Here is a 22686-nt window from a genome sequence, read left to right as displayed (position 1 = left end):
GCGACAAAACACAAATTTTATTTTTAACAATTAGTTTCTTCCTTGTAAAAGTAGTAAAACACAAAAAATAACTATATAAAATTTGGTATCGCTGCAATCGTATTGACCGGTAGAATAGAGTTAACATGCCATTTTTACCATACAGTAAAAAGGAAACTACTCAAAAGATTGAGGAATCGCTATTATTTTCCTATTCCACCCAACAAAGATTTTTTTCCAGTTTCCCAATATATTATATGCTACAATAAATGGTGCGATGAAAAACTACAACTCGTCCTTCAAAAAACAAGCCCGCATACGACGATATTGACGGAAAAATAAAAAAGTTATGACTTTTGTAAGGTGAGGAGAAAAAAATGAAAACGAAAATCCGAAAAATGACTGGCGGAAAGGGTTAAAACAGGGAGTCCGCAAAATAATGAGCTTGAAAGACAGTCAAACCTTATCTCCAGGGAGAAACTGAGGGACTTCTGAGCCTCGACTGCATTTTTCTTGAACCGGGCTACAACTTTGATAAAAGACTCCTTGGCCTCATGCCAGATGCATAAGAAGTAAGCATGGGACAGATTAGGTGCTGGAACCTCAAACAATGTCAGAACTGGTAGAGGGATTCAGCCAGACGATGAGCGAGCAGGAAGAGGGATTCATGGATGCCGAACAGGGGTACAGACTTGGCGGGCAGCGCTACAGTACCAATTGTCTATAGACTTTGTCGAAAGTGAAAATATGGGGGGGGCTTTATTACAAGGCATCAATAACATCTGCTGGACTGATAGCGGCAGGCAGGTTCATCCAACATGAAATGATGCATCTTATTCTAGGAAACAGATACACATCGACCCTTTGCTGAACCTTCTCCTATATATCTTAGAGAATAGCACTTATAGGGGTTTTTAAAGTTATGGCATGTCGAAAGATATGCCATCACTTTTTGATCGGTGGAGGTCCGACCTCTGGGAATCTCACCAATTCTGGTAATGAAGGGACTGCAGCGTTGTATTAGTGCGGAGTCCCTTTCAAAGTTTTTCCTGTACTTGAATTGGACCGTGCTGCAGTTCCCTGCACAGAGGGTGGCCAGAAGCGCTATAGTCCAGGATCATTTAGAATCTGTGGGGCTTCCAGAGGTCAGACCCCAACTAAGGGGAGTAGATAGGGGGGGGGCCAGGCAGGGCATGTGACCCGGGCGCAACTAGGTGGTAGGGAAGGAGGGGGGCGCCGCAGAACAGCTGATCGCTGCGGATAGGCGCCCTGTATGTTGGACACCTGCAGAATCGATCAGATTTAGGAAGAGCCAGGAGATCATGCAGAGGCGTTCTGACTAGGGTCTGTGACAGCCAGGGAGTGGACCAGACCAGTCACCTGACCTACACAAACCAAAAATTAACCACATATATAGACACGTGGGACCGTCACCAATTGCTTAAACAAAGCGGCACAAGCGCTCAGGTAAGCGATGTGCCGCTTAGGCCTTATGCACACAACCGTATCCATGTGCACGGCAGTGATTTTCGGGTCGGACAGGAGCAGAGTGTCACCCGCGAGCCGCCCGCAAATCACGGGCCACGCACATGGCTGCGTCCATTATTTTCTATGAGCCTGGACCGCAGAACACGACCATAATAAACAATATTGCAGTCTATGGCAAAATCAGTTAATTGCTATTGAGACCTGCCACAGGAAGGTCTCAACAGCAATCTTCCTATAGCAGGCCTGGGAGTTCACAAGGCTCCCAGCTGCTGGAGGAATATACCGACCCCTGCGATCTCGCTGCGCGGGAGCGGGTGACCGGCCCCGAAGTGGAAGGGGCAGTAAAAACCCCTCAGATGTCGGTGCTCACATCTGACACCTGCATCTGAGGTGATTAAATGCTTGCGATCAGAAATTTTCCGCTCTACTTCTGAGCTGGCGCCATATTTAAATACCTTTTCCCGACATAAATCGTGGGTGGAGCAACGGGAAGGGGTTAAAGAAAAATATAAGAAAACAAGTTTCAAGTTCGCCAAACAGCATGTGGCAGACTCCCCAAACACATGGAAAAAGGTTCTCCGGTCGGGTGAAAACAAAAAGGAACTTTTTTTACCATCATGGGAAACATTCGCATACCCAACACTTCCCATTACCCCAAGAACGCCATTCCCAAAGTGAGGCATGGTGGTGGCAGCATCATACTGCGTGGATACATTGTTATCGGCAAAGACTGGAAAACTGGTCAGGATTGAAGGAAAGATGGATGGTAGTAAATACAGGCAATTCTTGAGGGAAAACCTGTTTTAGTTTGCCAGAGATTTGAGACTGGTACGGAGATTCACCTTCCAGCAGGACAATGACCCTAAACACACTGCTAAATCTACACTGGAGGGGTTTAAGGAAAAAAAAAAATTATGTCTTAATGGCCCAGTCAGTCCTCAAAGATTGCCGTACACCAACGCAACCCATCTTACTTGAAGGGGTTGGAACAGTTTTGCCTGGAAGAATGTCGAGATGTGCTCAGCTAATAGAGACATACCCCAAGAGACTTGTATCTGTAACGGCAGCAAACAGTGGCACCACAAAGTATTTACCTCCAGGGGGTGAATACTTATGTACTTATACGTTGGTCACCCAAAAAGAAAGTCTATACCATGTGAGACCAGCAAGTAGAAAAATAAACACATTATGCAATGGCACGTGATACAAATTGCATTTTCTACAGTGGAGTTTATTTGGATCATTATTTTTACTTTGTTAATATAACTCCTGGAAGTATCTATCTGTCTAGAAGGAAGATATTTGGTTACCATGTAATACTACATCTCCTCTGCATGGGCCCCTACAGGGTGAAATATACAGCCAGCTGTATCCACCCACCTCAAAAGCTGTTTGCCAAGGGTCATATTATAGGGCTTGTTTAAAGAAGCAATACCCTTAAGGTGGCCATACACATTAGACTTACGTCGGCCGACCATCTAATCTGTATTAGATGCTCTGCTGACGTTCATTCGCAGAAGTCGGTGAAAAAGAGGATTCGGCATGAATTTCAACATGCCCGTTCCTATGTTCTCATGCGAGATAAGTCGCTGCCAGGGAAGTCTGGCAGCTGCTAATTCCCCTCTGAAAACTCATGCACGCTTGGCCGAACCGAGCGTGCACGTATAAGGGGGTCAGGAGGAATTAGCTCCCGGACGAACAGTTATTTAGAGTGTATGGTCACCATTGTGGCAGGAACTTATCTGGACTTGTCAGTAATCTGATTAGCGGACACTACAGTCCGCCTCTAATCCACAGAAAACGGAAATGATAAAGACTTTAAATTTCAAGTTTATGAAGAGAATCTCCAGGAAGGGATAGACCAATATGTCAGCCCAAAAACATAAATCTGCACCGATCATCTGCAGGCCCCCTTCTGATTGGTTTGGGCACTTGATGCCACCAGATCTCATCAGAGCAGGTGGTGAGCTAATAATCGGTCTTATCAAGTATATAAAGAAATATTCATCCATCTGCAAGTTATTACCTCTAATGATTGGACCCTGTAAATTGTGAAATTTCGAGCAAACTACTGTGCTTCACCTAGCACTGTGGCTTCTTTGTTCTATCGATCCGTGGGGATCCCAGAAGATTCATCAGACACATCCCATTAATGTGTCTGGTGACAAAACACCTGAAAAATGACAAAACCTAAAGTCTATCTAGTAATCTTTCTGTGCAAGTAAATGTAAATCTTTGTTCCCCGTTATCAGATACTTTAGGCTGGGGAGAGGCTGACTTTGATGTTTTTCTATGGAATGACAGACCGGTAGTAAAAAAAATAAAAAATATATCTGCACCCATGATCACTACATACACATTTGTGAATTATATCAGCAGATCCTCTTCTAAGAATCACTTCTGTAAACTGCAAACTTAGAAAATGAATTACACATCTGACTGGTTAGGAAGAGGTTAACAAAGTCAATACAGTTACACTGCTGTGCAAACTCTAGACGCATTTGATTTGGTGCCCTATTGGGACATTGTTTATTTATGGTAATTAGAGCTCATATTAATTTATTTCAAGTGGCAGCGCAGCAAAGTTATTTGCTGTACTTGAGCTCCTAAAGCAATTTTTAGGCCATGTTTGAGATTCACATTTTACGCATGAATGGCGGGGGTATTTATGCGCCTTGTGCCCAGATGATTCTTTATTTTCCATCGACAACAATTATCTATCTCTAAAACCCTTCCGTGCTGGAGAGGCCTAAAGGTGATTAATCATTTCCCCTCTGGCGCTGAAGGGGCTAATTAGTTCAGTCTCTTCATATTGTGGATATCCATTTGGAGTCCTGTATTATAATAGACTCCTGTGTCCTGGAAAACCCTCAAAGCAAACATGCTGTGCTAAAAGGCTGCACAAAGTGTAGGCAGTGTCCAAAAACACAGAAACTTTGTTGACAGTGCTAAAAAAAAATTGCAATGTTTATACAAGGTTAGTTTTAGTTTATAAAACATTTAAAGGGAACTTAAAAGTAAAGATCCATTTTGGACAATCCCTTTCTGTTACAAAGCTCCCACGACAATAATATAATTTAAAACCTTCAGCGATAAGCTGTAATCCATGGGGAACCAGGCAGCAACTGTTCAGTTCACTGAAGCCCCCACATGGAAAAATTATGGTTTTTTTCCCATATAAGTTATTGGAGGAAACAGCACTACAGGTATAGGCCCTTGCCACTAGGAGGCTGACATGAAGTAGGAAAGAATCTTGGTTCCTGTCCCACATACTATGGCTTAATCAGTTTGTACAAAAAGCAGTAGAAGACAAAAAACAAACACGTCCACGGTCCCGGGAGAAAACCAATATCGGAACCAGAACATTTCACAACACGGTTCAGGAACTAGAAAGAAAAAATAAATAAAAAGGAGGGTGGGATCTGTGTCCTCCATGAAATTCAACGGGAAAAGTTAACGCACAGCTGCCTGTAGCACCTTGCGATCCAGACTCGGAACAGGTTGGCCAAAGAGTAGATCTAGTAAAACTTTGTGAATGAGTGAACAGTAGCACAGGTAGTAGCTTTACAAACCTGGGCGACTGAAGCTTGGGTCCGTTCCGCCAAGGAGGCACCAACAGCCCTTGCGGAATGATCAGTGACCAGAAGGGGAGGGACTACCCGTGGACCAGTAGGCTTCCGTAATCACAGATCTAGTCCAACGAGAAATGGTGTCCTTGGATGCCACCAACCTCTTCCACAGCCATTTGAGAATAACAAAAAGAGAATCCATGAGCCGGAACGACTCCAACGAGGCAGTGCAGAAACCGCTCCCTCGGATGAGAAGGGGAGAGACAAAAGGAAGGAAGGACTATCTCTTCATTGTTGAGGAAGGCAGAGACCAGTTTTGGGAGAAAATATGGGAAAGGACGGAACACGACTTTATCCTTATGGATAATTAGAAAAGGAGATTTGCAGGACAAAGCAGCTACTTTCGAAAACCACCTGATGGACGTTACAGCCACAAGAAAAGAGACATTCAAAGAAAGGTAATGCAGCAAAATTCCCCACAAGGGTTCAAAAAGCGATACATGAAGGACGCAGAGTATCAAGTTAAGATCCAATGGCTCAGCGGGATGTCTGAAGGGAGAAACAGCATGGGTCACAGATTCACAGTTCTCACATTCATATATTTATATAAGTTAATCATGTCCCCCCTTAGTCGTCTTTTCTCAAGGCTAAATAGGTTTAATTCTTTCAATCTTTCCTCATAACTTAAATTCTCCATGCCCCTTATTAGCTTCGTTGTTCTTCTTTGTATTTTTTCTAACTCCAGGGCATCCTTTCTATGAACTGGAGCCCAGAACTGAACTGCATATTCTAGATGAGGCCTCACTAATGCTTTGTAAAGTGGTAATATTACATCCCTGTCTCGCGAGTCCATGCCTCTTTTGATACATGACAATATTGAATGCTGTTTTTTAAGGGCTTATTCAGACGAATGTAAATATCAGTGTGACGGACGTTGTTTTAACGGCCATAACACGGATGTATATATTTCAATGGGGCTGTTCACACAGCCGTTGTTTTAATGGACCGAGTGAAGGGCCCGTGAAAAAAATAGTTTCATGACATGTCCTATTTTCGTCCGTTTTCACAGATCCCTCAATAGATTCAAGTCTATGAGGGATCCATGAAAACGGGTCCCACATCGGTGTGACTCGGACGTGGAAAAACTGCAGTTTTTCACGTCCGAGTTTACACTCGTTCGTCTGAATAAAGCCGTAGTCTATGATCTACAAGTACACCCAGATCCAAATCGTCTTGTAATTTATGAACATCTTCCATAGACTGAACTGTACTACACAGCTTGGTGTCATCTTCAAAAATAGAAACAGTACTTGCGGGAATGCCCTCTGATTTGATCTTCTTTACAACTCTGGGAAGAAGGGGATGGAAGAGATACAGTAGAGAGAACCCCCCAGGGAATGACCAGGACTTCGATTGCAATGGCCTGGGATCCTGCACCCTTGGCCACGTAAACTTGTAGCTTGTGGTTCAAAAACGATGCAAAGCTATTCACATCTGTGGTGCCCCACGTCTGAAGGAAGATTTTCCGATTGAGGAAATCTGCAGCCCAATTGTCCACTCCCAGTACGTAGTGGACCGTGGACAGAGCTGCCACGTGATTCTATGCCCAGTGGAAGATCCAAAAGGACTCCCACAGTGCCGCCAGGCTTCTGGTGCCACCTTGATGGTTTAGATAGGCGACCGCCATGGAGTTGTCAGTTTGGACACTGACCGCATGAAACTGGAGAATTGGGGTTCAAGGAGAGGGGATCAGGAAAATGGCCCTAAATTCCAGAAGGTTGATTTGTAAGGTTGCCTCCTCTGGTTACCAAGAGCCCTGGACTGTGAAGAGATAAATGAAAATGCTCCCGACCCATATAGACTGGCATATGTCAAGTTCACTAGCCAATAGGGAGGATGGAAGGACCGACCCACCCCCCCAAAGATTTATTACAGTAGAAAAATGAAACCATTAGTAACGCATCGGCACACTGCACCAAAATGGAGACAGGTACTCCTTAATCCGATTGATTCTGATTTAAGTGGGGATCCAAGCAGCCACATCTCTATAGAACTGGTTGGAACTAAGAATCTTTGACCTATCACTGATTTTAATGGCACTCTGTCAGGAGAGTGTGCTAAGGCCAGATAACATCTAATGTGTAATCTGTCATGCACCACCACAAATAAGGTTTTCTAAGATGTCAAAATAACAAACTGGCATTCTCCTTTAACCCCTTAGTGACCAGCCCATTTTAGGCCTTAATGACCAAGCTATTTTATTCGTTTTTCTATAGTCGCATTCAAAGAGCTATAACGGTTTTATTTTTTCGTCTACATAGCTGTATGAGGACTTGTTTTTTGCGGGATTAGTTGTGCTTTTTAATGGCACCATTTTTGGGTACATATGATTTTTATATTAACTTTTAACAACCTTTTTGGGGGGGATTATAAAAAAAACCTGAAATTCCGCCATTGTTCTATGCGTTTTTAAATTGACGCCGTTCACTGTGCGACGTAATTAACATGTGACCTTTATTCTATGGGTCGGTACGATTACGCGATACCACATATGTAGAGGTTTTTTTATGTTTTACGACTTTTGCACAATAAAAACACTTTTGAACTAAAATTATTTGTTTTTGCATCATCGCTTTCCAAGAGCCGTAATTTTTTTATTTTTCCATCAATGTAGTGATTTTTTGGGCTTGTTTTCTGCGGGACAAGACGTAGTTTTGAATGGTACTGTTTTGGGGTACATGGGACTTATTGATTCATTTTTATTATGACTTTTTTGGGGGGCAATGGAAAAAAATTGCAATTTCGCCATAGTTTTTGGCGTTTTTTTTTACGGTGTTCACTTTGCGGTTTAAATTACATATTAACTTTATTAATGGAGTCATTACGGTCGCGGCGATACCACATATGTGTACTTTTTTTTTTTTTTTTACACTTTTACTAAATAAAACCACTTTTTATGGAAAAAAATGGTTTTATTTATTTTTTTACTGTACTTTTTATTAATAATCTTTATTTCACTTTGATGACTGATTTTATTAGTCCCACTAGGGGACTTTACTGTGTGATGTTCCGATCGCTGCTATAATGCTCTGGTATACTTCGTATACCAGAGCATTATTGCCTGTCAGTGTAAATCTGACAGGCAATCTGTTAGGACGTGCCTCCGGCGCGTCCTAACAGGCATATGTCCAGGGCAGACCTGGGGGCTTTTATCAGTCCCCCGGCTGCCATGACACCCCATCGGAGACCCGCGATTTCATTCGCGGGCCGCCGATGGGTGAGAGAGGGAGCGCACTCCCTCTGTAAACAAAGTTAAATGCCGCGGTCGCTATTGACGGCGGCATTTAACGGGTTAAACGGCCGCGATCGAAGTAAACTTCGATCGCGGGCGTTGGAGCAGGAGCTCAGCTGTCATCAGACAGCAGAGCCCCGGCTCCTGCCTGCACGGGAGACCCGTGCAGGACTTAGACTAGGCTGACGTGAAAAGGCGTCAGCCTAGCCTAAAGCCCAGTAGTGAATCACGTTAAAAGGCGTATTAGTGGTCACTAAGGGGTTAAATATTGCATAATACATAAAAATCTAACGTTCAAGACGATGCAAATTTACTTTCATGTAGTCTAACGGTCATAGACAATTCTGTAGAAACGGCAATGATTCTCCTACACACTGATGCAAGAACTTGTATGATTGTGTATACGGACTTCTAACTATATAGTACATCAACATTTTAGTTTGTTGTAAGGCACTGGTTTGTTCATTAGTGATACTGTAATTAGCTGGTAAAACCCTAAACTCTCAGTAAAGACACTAGTACTTTATTCTCTGTGATCCATGATCTTCACCTAGAACCCGAGGTGTAACCTGAAATATCTGGAACTCAATGCAAAATCTGTAACAGGGCCCGTCACCTACCATGTACCATTTATAATACTGGTTTCTTAGGCTACAAAAAGGTCTTTGGGCCCCAACAGGCACCAGGGCCCAGGTACAATTGTTACCTCTGCAGCCCCTATGGATACGTCCCTGCCTAAAACCTACTTGTCACCTTTGCAGAGGCCTGACAAGCCTCTCAGATTACGGACGTTCAAAAAAAAGGCAAAAAGGAAAATTACTAAAAAATTGAAGTACAAGTTTTTGACATTACATAGACCCAATCCTTTCATTTTTGGAGAAAAGGGAAGGGTAAAACTTTCTTCTACATTTTTTTTTTGGTGGGGGTTGAGTTGTCTGAGGACGCACAGGTGAGACATCATTGTCAGGCTTAAAAGGGTTTTCCATAGCATATGAATGTTAGAGTGGGATGTCATCCTCTCTAAGTCTCTAACTGTAAAGACGGACTCCTGCTCTGATGGACCAGTTGGGACAAAACCTTTCGAAATTTAGATAAAAACTAAAAGAATTGAATCTTTTCTAACAACTCTGAAAGCAAATTTACAGTATGAACAGAATAACGGATGTCATTACCTCAGATTAGCGATGACACTCTCAGTAGAGTTCTGCACAACGTCCTTTGGACTGATGTCAATATCACCAACCGCCACTTGCAACAACTTCTGAATGGTGTTCAGGGACTGTCCATCTAGACACATTGTGACTGCCAGATTCCTCAGCTTCTCCTTCTCAGATCTTGATAGGTCATACATATGTGAATACTTCTGCACGCGATCCTGGAAATAAATTACTGGATGTGATTTGGGGGGGGGGAATGATTAAGACTGGTGTTTCACATGCTAGTCCTAAACTAAACAAAGTTGGAGTAAGATGTGCCTAATTCATTAAGAGGCACACACCTCTAAATAAATTCTGCGCATCTCTGGCAATTCGTGCGGCAGAAAATCAAATCTATGTCAGCTGGGGGCTGGTGTTGATTTGCGCTATAATTTACGCTAGTTTTCTGGTGCAAATTATGGTAAATTTATCAGGCTGATATGATGGGCCCGTTTTTAGGCCTGACTATGTTTTTGAAACTTAAAGAAGGTGGCGTATAAATAAAAAGTCACCAAATGTTAGCGCACATAGCTAGTTTTAGAAAATTGGTGTAGAGGGCTTCATACATTTGCTCCTTTGGGTGTCATGTATTTGGAGTGTCAAGGCTAGGAAGGATAGGAGGGTAGACTGGAAAATTACAGGTCGGTGCACAAAGACATATCAACATTTCTTGACCAGTTCTGAAGAGGAGCAGTTTGGGTCAAGCAGTAAATAGGAATATTTAAAAGGAATTGGTCAATAGAAAACTTTTTTTTAGGATATCTTACAGATACCGTCACAACGTTAAGCTGGGGGGGGGGTGCCCATTCCGAGATATCACCAGCCCCAAAAGCTGAACTAGCCTAAACATTTGTGGTAAAACAGAAATCACTGTCACGATTTTCTACAAGACGTGAAGATCTTTCTTGGATGGAATTACATGGCCAAAAGTGTTTTTGGAAGGGTCTTACCTGGTCTAAACTTCTCAATTGGTCAACAAAGTCATGTCCAAGTGTTTCTAGGTGAGCAAGGGACTGTTGTAGGTAGCTCAATACCATGTCATATGTGACAGAAGAATGTGCCGTTTCAGCGACGTCTCCCGTTTTCTTCTTCTGCTTCCCAACAAACTGTTTCACCGCTGTAACTGTCTTCTTCGTCATCTCCTTCCTGGCATCCACTGCCAACTAAAATGTACAAAACTTATTTAGGGTATGGTATACTACAATTTACATCTTTTAGTGTACGTTTAAAATGTGTTTTAATATCTTACTTCTATGCAGCAATATAATTGATCGAAGTTAGAGGCCTAAATAACCAAATACATGGATGTCCTCACACATATACACACATATTTGCCACAGGTAGAACGTAAAATATAATCGTTGTGATTATTTGGATACACAGAAGGTTTTAATTGGCAACACTGTATCCGACAGAAAACAAAATGGTCATCAGAATTTCTCAGTAGTACAGTCTCAGGCTTTGGGCCTGTAACTTCAAGCTATCATATCTGAGCATAGAAGTATGGTATTAAAAATATTTTTCACTAAAGGGCTTATTTAATTTTCTCCTGGTAGGTCCAAAAATTATAAAACGGCTAATAAAAACAAACTATTTTAACTTGTTTTCATTGAATTAAATGATAGAGAAATAAATAAAGAAGAAAACGGACAATCCAAGGACTATCACGTGACACTGTGCAATATGCTAAGATTTTTCAGGGTATATTTTTACCTATTTTGATTGGAATAAAAAACACAAAAACAAAACAAAAACACACAAATGACACGAAACTAACCCCTTAGAAATGAATGGGCCCATTACGTTAAAGGTGCAGACCATTTTCCCCATTAAAAACACTCATAAAACTGGATATGAGGAGCGGAGGCTCTAAAACCATCTTTTGTTCCTCGCGATGAGTCTTTGAAGAGCTTCTGATGACACTTGTCAACTTGTGACATGAAACAACTACCATTAAAGAAAAGAATTAATCAAATATTATGAGTGTGAGAGACGCTAAATGTTTAGAACAGAGAACCGACATGTGAGAAGCCTCAGACGTGCCGTCTCTTCAATGCGCCTGTTTTGACAGATTCAGATCATAGATGTTATGACTTTTACACACGAGACAAAGAACAAAAAGCTTCAAAGAGAAGCCGGGCTTCAAAACACAACGCTCAGCAACTCGCCTTTATTCATTACCACAGAACAAGCATTATTTGATCTAAACAAATTATTGGCCAGCGCTGGCAACGGAGGACGAACAAGACTCGCGGTAATGGAAGTTCAGAAATCATAGTATACTTTTAGAGCAGTGGTCTGCAGCGGTCAGGGAATTCTGGGAGTTGTAGTTTCAAAATAGCTGGAGCGCCACAGGTCGGGCACCATTGCTTAAGAGCCTGCTGCATTTTTATTTACTCTGAATTTAATGTAGAAGAAAATAAAAAGAAATTACATGTAAAAATTTAATGCAAACTTTTCACAGGAGACTCCGCAGATACTTCTAGAAACATTTCTCTTAGGGCTTATTCAGACGAACATATAAATAGTCCGTGTCACGGACGTTTTTTTTTTTTTTAATGGCTGCATGTATTTCTATAGGGCTGTTCACACGGCCCTTGTTTTGACGGACCGTGTGGCGGGCCCGTGAAAAAAATAGGACACGTCCTATTTTTATCGGTTTTCACGGATCCCCACAATAGATTCAAGTCTATATTGGATTCGTGAAAACGAGTCCCGTGCAGCTGTAAATCGGATGTCAACACCTGCAGGTTTTCACGGCCGACTTCGCACACGCTCATCTGAATACAGCTTTAAAGCGACAGCCTGAGGGCCTCTGGGGAATGTGCGGGTGGTTACACATTCCTACTACAACAATGCAGTTGTGATACTTGGAGACAATAAAAACGAATAGGCGATCATATTGTATATGGCCTCGCTCAGCCCTCCACAGTAGAACCACAGTTTGCAGCAGCTCTATGTTGTGGCCAATACAGCAAGTCACTAGCGGGGCACCAGGAGCGGACACAGACAGAAGAGTGTCCTGTGCGAGAGCAGTATAGGGATACTTATGACATAAAGGGGTGCTCTTGACATAAAGGGGTGCTCTTGAATATTTCAGCATAGAGCACCCCTATATGTCTCTTAACAATTCCCCAGGAATAGCGCACTACATGAACGATCTAATTTTCTTACATGCAATATAAGACAGTAGGAAGCGGAATTTAGGGTGAGTGACCCCCTCCCCTTACATACTTGGCTTCCGTGCAACTGCACAGGTCGCACATACGGTACGTCTGCCTCCCCGGGGGACCCTCCTCTGTTAGTCCATATGTATATTACCGGCATTTAGGTGTAATAATCCATTTATCATGAACATAGTAAAAATGCAGATCACTAAGACCATATGGTTCACTCACTACAGAGTTCAGTGGTCAATGTTCTACTCATTAGTAAAAATGTTCCAGTTTTGGTTCGGTCCGAGACAAAATCTTGGGAACTGGTCTATATGGACATTTACCTACGTCCGTTTACCCAAGCCGGTCCATACAGGGAGTCTACGCACAAGCTGCATACATAGTAGTCATTGCATGCAGCTCCTCCATAGACTTACTATACAGATGTGTGACTATGAATATCAGCGGAGTTTCGGAATTTGCCAGTTTATAAGTAGGGCAGCGTGCGATCTCAGTCGCTCTTCCAGCCCATTTGACAGCTCTGGATGCTGTTCATGCCAATGTTTTCAGGCTGCGGGGCACGTGGCACATTTGTCTGACAGAAAAGCCAACATAGTCCTCTAAGTTTTCCACCATAGAGGCAGATGGCAAGTTGTGAGTAACGTATAGCCAAAAAATATAAAATATGATACAACAATTTAACACTTCATATATCAGAAGGCAATGAAGCAAAGAAATAAAACTACCAAAGACATGAAGGCCGCCAAGCATTTCACGGAGCCGGTAATTACTCGGTATCATTCTAGCAGACACTTGAGTGCTTTCTGCATGAATATTCAGGGCTTACAGAATGATTCATGTCATTAGCATGCATTGGATGGAGGTATCTTTTCCTCTGCACTCAGCTCTCTCTGCCGTCCTCATTCTTGAAAAAGTTATTAAGTTAAACACTTGGAATTGTACAGTGAACATCTGGCCTGTTCTACGCACAGCAGATCTATATGAAGCAATGCAACTGAAATACAGAGCAAGTGCACTAAATATAATACACGTCTATAGAGGAGTTCCAATGACATGTACGTAACTCATTTCTGTATTACTGCCTGCCGAGGAACAGCGGCCCGGGCTGCCCGCCGAGGAACAGCGGCCCGGGCTGCCCGCCGAGGAACAGCGGCCCGGGCTGCCCGCCGAGGAACAGCGGCCCGGCCTGCCCGCCGAGGAACAGCGGCCCGGGCTGCCCGCCGAGGAACAGCGGCCCGGGCTGCCCGCCGAGGAACAGCGGCCCGGGCTGCCCGCCGAGGAACAGCGGCCCGGGCTGCCTGCTGAGGAACAGTACAAACTACAAAACACCGGCCAATGACACCCGCAAAGCACTAGCCCAGGCTACCTGAAAAGTAGCGGCCCAGACTATCTGGAAACTGCCAGCCCAGACTACCTGCAAAGTATTAGTCCAAGCTAACCGCTTAGTATCAGTCCAGACTATTAGTATGTACCAGCCAGCAATAGTGCAAGTGTTGATGTTTAGAAGTTCACCATCATAACTCTCCTTGCCAATTCTTGCCCATTTAGTGAATGTAGACAAAAGACAATTTCTAAAGACTACATGTGAATTACGAGACAGCTCCTACTTACTAAAGAATCCCGAGAAGAACAACAAGTTCAAATACAAAAATCTAAAGACCATGTTCATAGGCAGCAGCTTTTGTAAAATTCTACAACTTTTAATAGCCCTATTCACACAACGCATGGGGGTTATATGCAGTTCCACAATGAAGTCCCCTAGAAACTTTCTCATACGTGACAAAAACAGCATGTATTAATTTTTTATTGCCAAAATATTTGTGCCATAGTGGTGCTTTGTGCTGAATATTTCATGAAAAATTCATATACCGCAACTAAAACTCATAAGTAAAATTCAGGTGCTGCAAAATCTAATTCATCCAATGCAAATAAAACTGATCTCAACTGCCCTCAATGTCCTACATAGAACCCAAATAATCTATTAAAATCCATTCACTCTGCCCATCCATATGTTACACTCGGCTCCGTGTATCAGTCAAGTTGTTTTCTGCTGCATCAAATGAGTTATTCGTTTTTTCTCTATAGGCCAGTTATATACAACCCCCCGTAATAATGACAATATAATACTACACTTATAGTTCAAAGCCTGGGGCGGCGGGCAGTTTTGGGTTCAGAGAAACGTTTCCCTCTTACCTCCTAATATGAATGGACTTTGTAAGTAAGCTCTGTGACTGGTGGCCAAGTGAAATACTGAGAGCAGTTTAAAGGGATTGTCCGTGATTAGAGAGAGGGTCTGTTTTCTTTTAGAAACAGTGGCACTCTTGCCAATGGGCTGTGTCAGTTAGAGCAGCACAGCTTAATTTGCCTGAATGGGGATGACCTGCAATACTAAACACAGCCTATGGTCGAGAGTGGCACTGTTTCTGGGGGGGAAAAACAATAGCTGATTTTTTAGGCCTCATTCGCACTTTGCAGATTTTACAATCTTGGAAAACATGGAATTCTTTAATAGGGCATTGGTTATATATTCTTCAAAATTATTATATGTCATTTTTAAAGGAATACTGGTAGATATAACCTATTACTGGTGGATTATGGCGAGTACTTTGGGATTACCACATTTTTTTCTTATCAATTGTAGTTACTCTATATAGTATTGGTGAATTGGCGTCACACTTTAGTTTTCAACGGATCAGAATGGAAAGCAAAATGGATCCTAACGCTTCTATGATCCATCACTCCATTGACTTGAATGGTGACAACACCGGAACTCCAGGTTTCTAGTATTAATTCTAAATATTTCCTATGTATATGAATGGACCAGACTATGTGTGACCAGGTCAGATACATTAGTGGAGATTACCTTGCCAACAGCACGTGAACTGAATGTGATTTCATCGATAAATGTGATCAAATCGCTGGGCGTCAGTCTGTCAAAGTATTTCCTGCAGATGTTGTAGGCATTGGACCAGTCGCCCGCAGTTTGCGGCGCTTCCTTGAGAAGCTGGGGGTCACCGTTCCAAAACAGTTTTTTTAGCCAAGCTGCATGGACAGAACTAGAGGAAAGCATGTTCCCATCTAAATCTGGGATTCTTGCAGCCAGCTTGGAAATAGCGAGTACATTATGACTGGTGAGTACGGGTGCCAATGACTCGAAGGGGTTCACACTGGCATCTGTCATTCTCTTATAATCCAGACCTGTGAAAAACAAAACAGAAGCACTAGATTATCTATAATGAAATAGAAGTGCTACAGACGTAGCCGAGCTAAATTCGTCATTATACTCGACTGCATTTTTCGAACATGACGACAACTGTGTTACAATAATGAAGGTAAACTGTGGCAAAAGACAAACATCTCTGCGGCACGTGACACCATCCCATTCTGCTAAATTAGGGCAACCCCACGCCGTGGCACCGGACATCCTCCGATCTGCTACATCAGAGCAACTCTACTATGCGACATCTGACTGTTTAAAAATAAACATATCTGCCGTTGAACTGAATTACACAGAAAATTTCCTGTTGGACAACCGGCCTCACTATTCATTACCCTTGGGACCAAGAGATGTTGTGTTACTGCAACAGGTGAGAAGCCAGATGTACCCACCCTCGCATGAAGCCTCCAAAGAGTTTCTACTAACACCTGTTATTACTCTGAGGCTGAAGACACAACACTTCATTATAATATCTGCTTAGAGAAGTAGAATGATGGACCACGATAGCATGAAATGCGGAATAATTTAAACAATTATATATATACACACACACATACACCAATCAGCCATAATATTAAAACCATCTGCCTAATATTTGTGTAGATCCCCCTCGTGCCACTAAAACAGCTCTGACCAGTCGCGGCATGGGCACCACAAAACCTCTGAAGGTTCCTGTGGTATCTGGCCATAAGACCTGTAAGTTGTGAGGTAGGTTCTTCATGGATCGGACTTGTTTTTCCAGCAAATCCCACAGATGCTCGATCAGACTGACATCTTGGGAATTTGGAGACAAGTCAACACCTTGAACTCTGTCATTTTTCTCAAACTATTCCTGAACAATGTTTGCAGTGTGGCAGGGGCATTATCATGCTGAACGAGACCACTGCCATTAGGGAATACTGTCGACATGAAGGGGTGCACTTGGTTTGCAGCAATGTTTAGGTAGTTGGTACATGTCTCAGTAACATCCTCATGAATGCCAGGTCCCAAAGTTTCCAAACAAGACATTGCCCGGAGCATCACACTGCCTCCGCCGTCCTCTTCCCATAGTGAATCCTGGTTTCCATCTCTTCCCTATGTAAACAACACGCACCCGGCATCTACAAGATGTAAAAGAAAACTGGATTCATTAGACCAGGACGCCCTCTTCCATTGCTCCATAGTCCAGTTCTGATGCTCATACATCCATTGTAGGCTCTTTCAGTAGTGGACGGGGAACACCATAGACGCTCTGACCGGCCTGCAGCTACGCAGCCCTAAACACAACAAGCTGGGATGCCCTCTGTGTTCTGACACTTTTCTATCATATCCAGCAGTAACTTTTTCAGAAATGAACTGCTGCCGTTTCACCCGTTGTTCTTCCTTGGACCACTTTTGATAGGTAGTAACCGCTGCATACCATGAATACCCCACAAAATCTGCAGTTTTGGAGTTGCTTTGACCCAGTCCACTAGTCATTACGGTTTGGCTTGGTCAAAGTTGTTCAGATCCTTACACTTACCCGATTTTCCTGCTTACAACACATCAACTTCAAGAATTGACTGATATATGCCATTGACAGGCGCCATTGTAACCAGATCATCTATGTTATTCACCTCACCAGTAACTGGTTTTAATGTTATTGCTATTAAATACTATCAATTTTTTCTATTCTATAATATAAATATAACCATTATATTTCCCAGCCTACCGCTTTTCCAGTTAATCGTAAAATACAGGACATGATCCATGTGGATAGACTGTCCTCGGCATACCTCTAAAGCCATATCATCATGTACAAAAATATGATTCTGAAACCAGATGAGATTTCTAATTAACAAGGAGTCTGTAATACATAGTAAATGAAGACGTTGAACTTTCTTCTGTAAAGAACAGATACGCCAATGTTGCGAGATTTCATCTTATGCATGCCGCCAGTTGTAGCCCAGACAAGGACACCAGAGCCCCCACGCCACCCGTGGCAGCCGGGCACACTGGCCCCTACACCCCTCCATGTACAGGGCCTAGAAGCATAGGACGTACCTGATGCCACCGCCTTCAGCTTTTTCAGCAGTTTGACGTGAGAGTCGGGTTTGATGTTGTGCTTGACATACTGCGAGCAGCCACAGTTCTCCAGGAGAGTGAAATAATACAGAAGTCTTCGGAGGTCTCTGCCTTCTATGGTGGGATAGACATATTTGGCCATGTGCTCAAGGAAAGCTTCGGGGTTCACTTTTAAAGTGTCAAACAAGCCGAGGGATTTTGCTCGTTCTTCTATTTCTGTTGTAGACAATCTGTAAATAACGTCATGTATAATATATTAGAACAGTAATAATAGTTGAAGGTTTTGTCTGGTTTGAGCAAATAAAGGCTATTCATTGTATAACGAAAAGTTGCACAATTTTCCAATAGACTTTCTGTATTAATTCTTCACCGTTTTTCAAGATCTCTGCTTGCCGTCATTCATCAGGAACCGTTACGGTTTACTTCCAGTGAATAAAAATCTGTCCTGGTCACGTAATGGACATCCAGGTGAACGGCTCGTTCCAAAACAAAACTCTAATACCTGTACTGTAAGACTCTATGCACATTGCGTTTCAGCCTTCAGATGAAAGGCTGCGACATATGCCATGTTATATAGGGATACGGTGGCAAATTATGCCCATAGAGTCACTTTGTAAATCTAACAATGCATACTGCATGGTAAACATTTTATATATTTTTTTAATTACATGCCGCCTCATTTTATATCGTAGACAACTCCACAATTCCATACAGTAAAAAAACAAGGACACTCTTGGCTTACATTGGGTCAATGGGCCCTATGGATACACTTGGCATATGTGTCGGGAGCCTTCCCGATGTATACACAAAACATACTGCAAACCGTGAACCTGCGTGTCATCACATGACTACAACAGATTCTTATCCAAGAGAAGTAAACAATGAAGGCTCTTATTCAATGAAAGCAAGCATAGATCTTAAAACCGTCAGTAATTGATACAGAAAATATATTGAAAATGTTATAACTTTTTATTATGCAAAGAATAACCAAAATTTGCTGAAACCAGATAATTCTGTAAACAAAATTTGCATAAAAAATTTATAATTCATATCATATGTTTAAAGGAATCTTCACTGTATTTGGTTTCCGTGCACAGCCTTTTAATTTACAAAAAATTAACACTAAGTGAAAAACTGACGTATGTCCAGCGTGGGGTCAAACATGGTGGTGCATGGCACAGGGATTCTCTGTTTAGTGTTATCTGAACATATCGTACAGGTCTCATATGCTACCCAGTCTAAACAGTATAAGATAAAGGGGACACAAGAGGACTGAACAGTATAGGATAAAGGGGACACAACCAGACTGAACAGTATAGGATAAAGGGGACACAACAGGACTGAACAGTATAGGATAAAGGGGACACAACAGGACTGAACAGTATAGGATAAAGGGGACACAACCAGGACTGAACAGTATAGGATAAAGGGGACACAACCAGGACTGAACAGTATAGGATAAAGGGGACACAACAGGGCTGAACAGTATAGGATAAAGGGGACACAACAGGGCTGAACAGTATAGGATAAAGGGGACACAACAGGGCTGAACAGTATAGGATAAAGGGACACAACCAGGACTGAACAGTATAGGATAAAGGGGACACAACAAGACTGAACAGTATAGGATAAAGGGACACAACCAGGACTGAACAGTATAGGATAAAGAGGTCACAACAGGACTGAACAGTATAGGATAAAGGGACACAACCAGGACTGAACAGTATAGGATAAAGGGGACATAACAGGACTGGACAGTATAGGATAAAGGGGACACATGACCAGGACTGTATAGTATAGCAGCAGCTGGTATCACCATATTGTCTCCCTCACCCACTGGCATTGTGCACATATAGGGCAATGATCAAAGCTAGATGTTACCAGTAGTGGACCCCTACCTGAAACTAATGCTATAGTATGCAAGCAGCTAAAATCACTCAGCAGGTCTCTGATGTGGATGTGCGGATATATATATATATATATATATATATATATATATATATATATATAAAAACACACACTTTCTTACATAATGCCCATGAATTTACTTTCTGGTAAATGCAGCACAATTAAACAGAACTAGTCTAAATAGTCATCTTCAGATCACTGCTAACAGATCCAACGACTGCAGCTTTCCTTATTTTTATCTTATGCATTATGACAAATCTTTGAGTTAGGAGACTGTAGTAGGTTGTTATCTGCGGTCCTATAAAACCGCAACCGGATATCACAAGAAGCTGCTACATCTATTTAATGTCCTTTAACAAGTGAAGAAACTAGAGTAACAAAAAGCCCAAAACATCCAGTGCTTGCCTTGGCCAAAAAACCTAAGTAAGCCCTCAAGCTGACCGTACACAGCCAATAATATTATCTGACAAATAGAAGGTTATAGAAACTTTGATGATCGGAGGAATTCAATATTGTACAAAAAGATTTTCCAACAAGTTGTAAATTGCTTTGCTGTGAATATGATCCCTCCCTTTAAATGAGCCATTCAGATGTTTATAGTTTATAAAACGTTTGAACTTTCCATAGTTGCTTGACATATGTATATGATTAGTAGAAGTAAAACTTCCCACTGGTCTAATACAAACTTCCCCTTTTATATGGCTTTCTGTGGTCTCTACTATAATATATTTTAAAACTTGAGGAAAACAATAATTTCTTTTATTTTATAGGGCCTCACAGGTAAAAACAAGGAGACAAAAGGTTGCAACATCACCAGTCCTCCACAGATAAGTCTGCACTGTGACATCAGCAGTCCTCCACAGATAAGTCTGCACTGTGACATCACCAGTCCTCCACAGATAAGTCTGCACTGTGACATCACCAGTCCTCCTCCAGATAAGTCTGCACTGTGACATCAGCAGTCCTCCACGGATAAGTCTGCACTGTGACATCACCAGTCCTCCTCCAGATAAGTCTGCACTGTAACATCACCAGTCCTCCTCCAGATAAGTCTGCACTGTAACATCACCAGTCCTCCTCCAGATAAGTCTGCACTGTGACATCACCAGTCCTCCACGGATAAGTCTGCACTGTGACATCAGTAGTCCTCCACGGATAAGTCTGCACTGTGACATCAGCAGTCCTCCACGGATAAGTCTGCACTGTGGCATCAGTAGTCCTCCACGGATAAGTCTGCACTGTGACATCAGTAGTCCTCCACAGATAAGTCTGCACTGTGACATCACCAGTCCTCCACAGATAAGTCTGCACTGTGACATCACCAGTCCTCCACAGATAAGTCTGCACTGTGACATCAGCAGTCCTCCACGGATAAGTCTGCACTGTGACATCAGTAGTCCTCCACAGATAAGTCTGCACTGTGACATCACCAGTCCTCCTCCAGATAAGTCTGCACTGTGACATCAGCAGTCCTCCACGGATAAGTCTGCACTGTGACATCACCAGTCCTCCTCCAGATAAGTCTGCACTGTGACATCAGCAGTCCTCCACGGATAAGTCTGCACTGTGACATCAGTAGTCCTCCACGGATAAGTCTGCACTGTGAAATCACCAGTCCTCCACAGATAAGTCTGCACTGTGACATCACCAGTCCTCCTCCAGATAAGTCTGCACTGTGACATCAGCAGTCCTCCACGGATAAGTCTGCACTGTGACATCACCAGTCCTCCACAGATAAGTCTGCACTGTGACATCACCAGTCCTCGACGGATAAGTCTGCACTGTGACATCACCAGTCCTCCTCCAGATAAGTCTGCACTGTGACATCAGCAGTCCTCCACGGATAAGTCTGCACTGTGACATCACCAGTCCTCGACGGATAAGTCTGCACTGTGACATCACCAGTCCTCCTCCAGATAAGTCTGCACTGTGACATCAGCAGTCCTCCACGGATAAGTCTGCACTGTGACATCAGTAGTCCTCCACGGATAAGTCTGCACTGTGAAATCACCAGTCCTCCACAGAGAAGTCTGCACTGTGACATCAGTAGTCCTCCACAGAGAAGTCTGCACTGTGACATCACCAGTCCTCCACAGATAAGTCTGCACTGTGACATCACCAGTCCTCCACAGATAAGTCTGCACTGTGACATCAGCAGTCCTCCACAGATAAGTCTGCACTGTGACATCAGTAGTCCTCCACAGATAAGTCTGCACTGTGACATCACCAGTCCTCCACAGGCAACCCTGCCCTCAAACTCTGTGACATCACCAGCCCACCAAAGATAACGGACCATTTTTTTACGCGACAACTTATTTTGTTTACAGATAAGCCTGTCTTCTTACTCTGAGATGTCACCAGTCCACTAGAGAAAACACTATACCTAAACCCTGGGACATCAACCTAACTCCATAGATACATCTGCCCCTTTACTGTGACACCAACAATCCTCCACAGATAACCATGCCCCCTCACTAATCTACCAACTAGTAAGGTAATAAAAAAAATATTTTTTTAAACCAGTCCACAGTGTCTGTCAAACCACTAGATGTCAGCACATGCAAAAACGGCAATATTTCAGTTATTAAAAAATATTTTTTTAATCTTTTTTTTGTTTTAATGTCCCTTTTTAAGTTCTTAAAATTTTTTTTAAAATCTTTCTGCATACATTATTTCTCTTCCAGGTTTACAGATGTTCACACTTTTTATAACACAGCAGACATTTATCTATTGATCACTTATATACATTCTTAAACATTGTACATCTGCTTTAATATAGCGCAGAGCTATAGGACTAATATATTGACATTTCGTTTAT

The 22686-nt window shown here is 42.6% G+C and overlaps 1 protein-coding gene across 2 annotated transcripts in view; it reads right to left on the bottom strand.

Moving 5' to 3' along the window:
* The window catches only part of NBAS (NBAS subunit of NRZ tethering complex), a 655156-nt gene that overhangs the window by 208216 nt on the left and 424254 nt on the right, over positions 1-22686 (bottom strand). For both annotated transcript variants that reach the window (XM_075861089.1, XM_075861091.1), the window contains 4 exons: positions 17940-18190; positions 15564-15898; positions 10475-10687; positions 9501-9703 (listed from right to left, as the gene is read on the bottom strand). In XM_075861089.1, coding sequence (XP_075717204.1) covers positions 9501-9703; positions 10475-10687; positions 15564-15898; positions 17940-18190 — 1002 coding nt within the window. The remainder of the gene's footprint in view (positions 1-9500; positions 9704-10474; positions 10688-15563; positions 15899-17939; positions 18191-22686) is intronic.

This window comes from Rhinoderma darwinii, chromosome 4 (genome assembly GCF_050947455.1).
Source record: "Rhinoderma darwinii isolate aRhiDar2 chromosome 4, aRhiDar2.hap1, whole genome shotgun sequence".
Taxonomy (NCBI): domain Eukaryota; kingdom Metazoa; phylum Chordata; class Amphibia; order Anura; family Rhinodermatidae; genus Rhinoderma; species Rhinoderma darwinii.
Note: the sequence above shows the minus strand (reverse complement) of the source record. Positions and strands in the feature narration are given on the sequence as shown.